The sequence below is a fragment of the Pavona decussata genome, unplaced genomic scaffold, assembly GCF_977016875.1.
Source record: "Pavona decussata unplaced genomic scaffold, jaPavDecu1.1 SCAFFOLD_214, whole genome shotgun sequence".
NCBI classification, from domain to species: domain Eukaryota; kingdom Metazoa; phylum Cnidaria; class Anthozoa; order Scleractinia; family Agariciidae; genus Pavona; species Pavona decussata.
Genome location: NW_028145619.1, coordinates 834001 through 840000, shown reverse-complemented (window position 1 = coordinate 840000; position 6000 = coordinate 834001). Strand labels below are relative to the sequence as shown.

General features: G+C 42.8%; 3 protein-coding genes across 3 annotated transcripts in view; 1 reads left to right on the top strand and 2 right to left on the bottom strand.

The window, feature by feature from the left end:
• LOC146460117 (neuronal pentraxin-2-like) overlaps positions 1 to 1397 on the top strand; it is a 5848-nt gene extending 4451 nt beyond the window's left edge. Inside the window, exons 3-4 of the mRNA XM_085088452.1 lie at positions 186 to 402; positions 872 to 1397. Of these exons, the coding sequence (XP_084944578.1) occupies positions 186 to 402; positions 872 to 1268 (614 nt within the window). The 3' untranslated portion in view covers positions 1269 to 1397. The remainder of the gene's footprint in view (positions 1 to 185; positions 403 to 871) is intronic.
• Positions 1 to 6000, bottom strand: part of LOC146460115 (uncharacterized) — a 457503-nt gene that overhangs the window by 427942 nt on the left and 23561 nt on the right. The window lies entirely within an intron of this gene.
• LOC146460116 (uncharacterized) lies at positions 2665 to 3463 on the bottom strand. The gene has a single exon (XM_085088410.1). The coding sequence runs from the start codon at positions 3397 to 3399 to the stop codon at positions 2725 to 2727; it is 675 nt and encodes a 224-aa protein (XP_084944536.1). The 5' UTR covers positions 3400 to 3463; the 3' UTR covers positions 2665 to 2724.

Genomic DNA, 6000 nt, shown 5'->3' with positions numbered 1-6000 from the left:
CGCCTGGTCCAAATACAAAAAACAAAAACAAAACTACAGTTCACTACATATTGACTAAATTGTGTGAAGGAAACATCAGGGAAATCTTAACAACTATTAAAAAGGAAACTTTTTAGCATCTGAATAGAGAATATTTTACTAACCAGAAAATAATTTATTTGCATATTTTCTACTTTTTATGACAGACTATGCTCTCAATTTTCCATCAAGAGACGCCAATGACGGTTTTGTCAACATCTGGGGCATGCCCAGTCTAACACAGTTCACCGTGTGTCTGTGGATGAAGTCAAGTGACACAACCAATGATGGCGTACCGTTCAGTTACGCTGTTCCGAAAGCGTACAACGAAATTCTCCTTTTCGGTTACAAGTCATTTTTTTTCTACATTAAGGATTTGTACAGGTAAAAATATATCAACAGATTGTTCTACTACAAGTGCGTTGTGTTAACATTCTGATAATTTCCGCATAAATGATATATGTCCAAAACGTTTTGGATATGCTGGATGTACGGATCATTCCAACAGGCCAACTCCCACTACAAGAAATACCAGGGAAACTTGATTTCTTTAAAGAATAATGTCTACGTATATGACAATAACAACCCAGCTTATTAGGGCGACTGAAGAAGGATTAAAACAGTTTGATAAGAGTAAACAAGAACATCGAGAAGAGGGCTTCTACACACCATTCCGATGAGCGTGGTTGATTTTTGTTGTTTATTTAAGTTAAGTTTTGAGTGCATTGTCACTGACAGGTTGTCCTCAACTGTGAGTAAACATACGTGTTTTTTGTAATTATTCTTCACACAAGTAATAAATATTATTGCCTTAGTTAAATTTTCTAATCTCAACCTTTTCTCGTTCTTGTAGCTTAACCTCGACATCGGCAAATGATGGTAAATGGCACCATATCTGTGCATCATGGGAAAACACCGCAGGCTCATGGACATTTTACAAAGATGGAACTGTGACAGCGCAAGGGACTAGGCACAAGACTGGCCACACCATTATATCTGGAGGCTCCCTCGTATTGGGTCAAAAGCAGGGTTCTGTTGGAGGTGGCTTTTACTCCGACGCAACATTCATCGGAATGCTGACAAATGTCAATGTCTGGGATCACGTACTTCCCATTGCGCAGATTGAGAAAATGTCAAAGTCTTGCCTGTCAGGGGAGGGCAACGTCTACAAGTGGTCTGATTTCATTCATGGCCGTCAAGGAAAAGTCGAGCTCGTTGTTCCATCTCCTTGTAAACCGTTAAGCGCTTAGCTTGGTTGATAAAAGGCGTTTTAAATGTAGCCAATGTGTAGGTCTTGGACTTTAATAGTTTACTAAAATAGTCGAACGCCTATTGGAACTGTACGTGCCACAAAGACGAGAACAATAAAGTATAATAAAAGCCTAAAAGACTGTTGAGTTTTATCTTAGAGCCTTTCCTCAACCAATTTTTGAAATAAAGAAAAACAGTTCGACAGGTAATCATGACTCTTAAAATTCTCATCATTCACATTTCAATTTTGGAAAAGTATACTTTTTTTCTGGGAGAACAAAGTTCTGAAAAGTCTAAATAACTTAAATATTTAAGTTAAAACTAAACAATAGGACAGTTATTTTTCCGGGGACAAGTTAGCCCTAGTTAGGCCACCCTAGGTAAGCATGATTTTTCCAGTATACTTTACTCTCTGAGTATGATCAGAAATGTAAGTCTCCTTAATGAGATGCAATTTACGGACCATAAACTCTTCTTTAGGTCTCTCAAGAGAGGAATCTGTGAGCTATCTGGGTTATTTTAAGATCTCCCACTGCCTCACACATAAAGCCATGTCCTTTGGCAGTAGATGTATAATTTTATTAGTGGCCATCACATAGGTGATATGCTGCTTCTAGTTAAATACCCCGTTTTTTATCGTTAATTTTTGCATGTCTCTGTATTTTTCTTTGTTTGTTTTTTTAATTCTTCTCAATTGGTCGTGTCGGTTTTACTTTTTTTGTGCCTTGGCCCGTGCCTAGTCCCTGTACGGCTTTATCCCAGGCCCTCACGATCAAATTCATCTCAGACCACGTGATCCGAAACGGATTGACCGAGATGAAAAACAAAGAGAGGCCTAGGAACTAGGCAAGCTTGGCCCCAAAGGATGGAGTTGTTAGGCATCATGACGTACAGAATGACAGATTTATTGCACTTAAAGAAGCCTATGGAACCACTGTGGTATTAATTGGCATCTTAAACAAACAAGGCACGTGCAACAGAGTTAAACAAGTCATTCTACTGAATACCAGGCAAAACAACCCACACATATAATGGAAGTTCTATTCAACATATTGTGCATTCAACACATGGGTGATTGGGTGAAGCAAGTTAAGAATTGTACTATTATACAGGTAAATTAGCCCAATGGAATTTGTATTCAACATTCTGCCAAATTCCAGCCTGTCCCAGGCTCCTAGAGAGACGCGCGAAGGAGAGGGCGAGGGGACGAAAACTGATGATTATTATTATTATTATTATTATTATTATTATTATTATTACTATTTAAGTATTTAAAACGTCTGTATGCTATACACAGCCAAGAAGCATCACGAGGCGCCAACGCAACGTAACCCGTGGGCTATAAAGTGAATAAAAAGTTATAAAAGCTAATTACAAAGACGAGATCAAGTAAAACTTAAAAGATGTGTTTCTCAAGTACAAAGGCCCAATTGGTGACTGTGTCTTCGCGAGTGCTCACACTGCGACTTTAAACGTGCGAGCAATGTTTAGAGTTCCTGAGAGGCACGCCTTTTGCATCTTCCTGAGCACATCTTTAGCTCTGTTGCCCACCAACTTCTGTAGCGTATCGTTTAAGTCCTTGGACCATCCCTCCAACAGGTCTATGATGATCTTGTACTGGGTGATCTCATACCCCGGGTACCTCTGCTTCATCTCCCATCTGAGAGGTGCGTCCTTCATGGTCTTCTCTGACGTCTTCTTGTCACGGTTGCTCACCCAGGGGCAGCTCATTTCCAGCGCTATGACTTGCTTGTGTTGGTTGTTCACGATCCTGGCGTCTACTCTATTCGCTCTCAGTTCTTGAAATTCCCCATCGACCGGAACATCCCAGTACGCCTGTGCCTCCGCTGTTTCGTAGACAGGCTGTGGTTTGATGGGTGAATACCAAGGAGGCACAGTGTCTATCAGGCCCGGATCAAATAGGATCTCGAAGAATAGGACCTTCACGACTGCGTCATGTCTTGCCACGTACATTGTTTGTGCAAGCGCAGGGCAAGCGGATAAGATGAGAGCCATGCTATCTGGCGCTGTGTCGCATAACCTACACGTTGGGTCGCTGCTTGGACTCACACGTGTCGTGTGTATGGCGTACAATCGAGTGGGTAAAAACTGCTCGTATAATTCGAACATACCCACCACCGTATGTGATGGGCATGTTCGCCACTCGCTTAGCCACCAATAGCATCGCTTAGTGCGTAGCTCCGCGTCATCTTCTCTTGCTGTTACCAACTTCCCTTGCCATTTATGGGCCCCTCGTCCCCTTTCAGTCTTAATTTTCGCTCTTTCCTCAAGTGGCTTTTAAGCTTCTCTCCTGGTATAACCTCCTCTTTTCTTCTGTGACGCAGGCTGGATCAGGGTATTGGAGCTTTAGTTGCAGGCCATACTCTTCCGCGTACTTCGCCGCTTCCTTTGTCAGTGACTGGTGTCCCCCACTCTCTGCATGCTTCTCGAAATCACGCACCATCTTCATAACCGGATCTCTGTTCTGGAACAACTTGACCTGCTGCTTCAACCTTGGTTTCTTTATATTCTCTCTCGATCGAGCGCAAGCCCCTCCCTCCCTTACCTCGCGGCAGGTATATTCTCTCTAAATCGAGCGCAAGCCCCTCCCTCCCTTACCTCGCGGCAGGTATATTCTCTCTCAATCGAGCGCAAGCCCCTCCCTCCCTTACCTCGCGGCAGGTATATTCTCTCTCAATCGAGCGCAAGCCCCTCCCTCCCTTATCTCGTGGCAGGTATATTCTCTCTCGATCGAGCGCAAGCCCCTCCCTCCCTTACCTCGCGGCAGGTATATTCTCTCTCAATCGAGCGCAAGCCCTTCCCTCCCTTACCTCGCGGCAGGTATATTCTCTCTAAATCGAGCGCAAGCCCCTCCCTCCCTTACCTCGCGGCAGGTATATTCTCTCTCAATCGAGCGCAAGCCCCTCCCTCCCTTACCTCGCGGCAGGTATATTCTCTCTCGATCGAGCGCAAGCCCCTCCCTCCCTTACCTCGCGGCAGGTATATTCTCTCTCGATCGAGCGCAAGCCCCTCCCTCCCTTACCTCGCGGCAGGTATATTCTCTCTCAATCGAGCGCAAGCCCCTCCCTCCCTTACCTCGCGGCAGGTATATTCTCTCTCGATCGAGCGCAAGACCCTTCCTCCCTTACCTCGCGGCAGGCATATTCTCTCTCAATCGAGCGCAAGCCCCTCCCTCCCTTATCTCGCGGCAGGTATATTCTCTCTCGATCGAGCGCAAGCCCCTCCCTTCCTTATTTCGTGGCAGGTACATTAGGGATGTTGAACCTCAGGGGTGCTTGCCTCTATGATCGACAACGATCTTGCAGAACTCTCTATCTATTTCCCTTAACTCTGTTATCGGCCAATGCTGAGTCCACATGAAGTAGCTCATTATTATTATGTGCAGTTAAAAAATTATTATTATTATTATTATTATTATTATTATTATTATTATTATTATTATTATTATGGGGATAATAAATAGAAAAAACACTAACTTTATATAGGCACACTGTGATTAACCAAGGATGCATGAACTTCATAATTATTAATGTGGTTTGGTTCAGCATTAGCATGCCCTTATCTTTTTTTTGCAATGATTTTCTAGCTTGGGAATAAGGATTGGATTAAAATGTTGTGCTCCAGCATTAGTATTGAATGTCTCATGATTATTGAAACTAGGTAGATGTTTTCAATTTAACTTTGTCTGATTTCATTTTCCTTTGTTGACTATATTACTAAGATTAGTGGCCGCTTTGAATCCTGAACTTAAATTGGTATATATGTTGATAATTCAAGGAGTTACTTATAAACTTATTTACAAGTCAAGTACTTTTGTATATAACAAGAAATCCGCAAAGGTTTCAGCTGTTAAGACTTATAATTCAATTTTCAGAATTTCCTGCAGTTTCTGGAAGATTCGCGCGATAGAAACACGTGCATCATTTCAAAAATCATTACAAATAATAAACAAATAGATAAATCGAGACAAATGTACGTACCATTCTGTGACAGGGTGGACTTCGTCTAACCCTATCGCTACCAAGTTTTTTCCTCTTTTAACTCCTTCATCCACGTTTTGGCGAGCCAGCTCTCTGGACTTCCGAAGATAATTTCCACTCGCCTTTTCTCGCCTTCTCTTCGTCCTTGTCACATTCGTCGCCAATTCGTATTGCTGCGGCCGAGAATCCTAGTTGTTTTAAGTGCTCGACCCGATCTCTCATCACTGAAACCAACAGAGAAACCAATATAATGGTTGACAACGGCCTGACTTCACTTGAGCACAGACCACTCGAGACTCGAGGAAACAGTTGAAATATTAAGCTCTTCCCGAAACCGGTGGGTAGAATGGCGAAAACGTCTTTCCCTCGAGCTAGATTGAGAAGGCATGCTTTTGCTCCTTCCTGAGTACTTTAACATGCGGAAATCTTGAAGACAATTCTCTAAAACGGCATTAATTTTATAAACTTAAGGCCCGTTTACACGTTAAAAGAGAACGAACGGCCCGGTTAGAAACAAGTACCGGTTCCAGACGAAAACTCCCGTTTACACGTACAAATTCTGTACTATACCTAACAGAAAAAGGCACGGTACTTGAGAGCCCCTTGGAACGGGTACTAGACCGTTTACACGTTGTTTTCTTCGAGACCGGTAGAGCCCGCAATAATTAAACAAGACTGCTTCGATTAGTTGTTCAAATGAGCTTACACATACAGTACACTGTGCGTATCT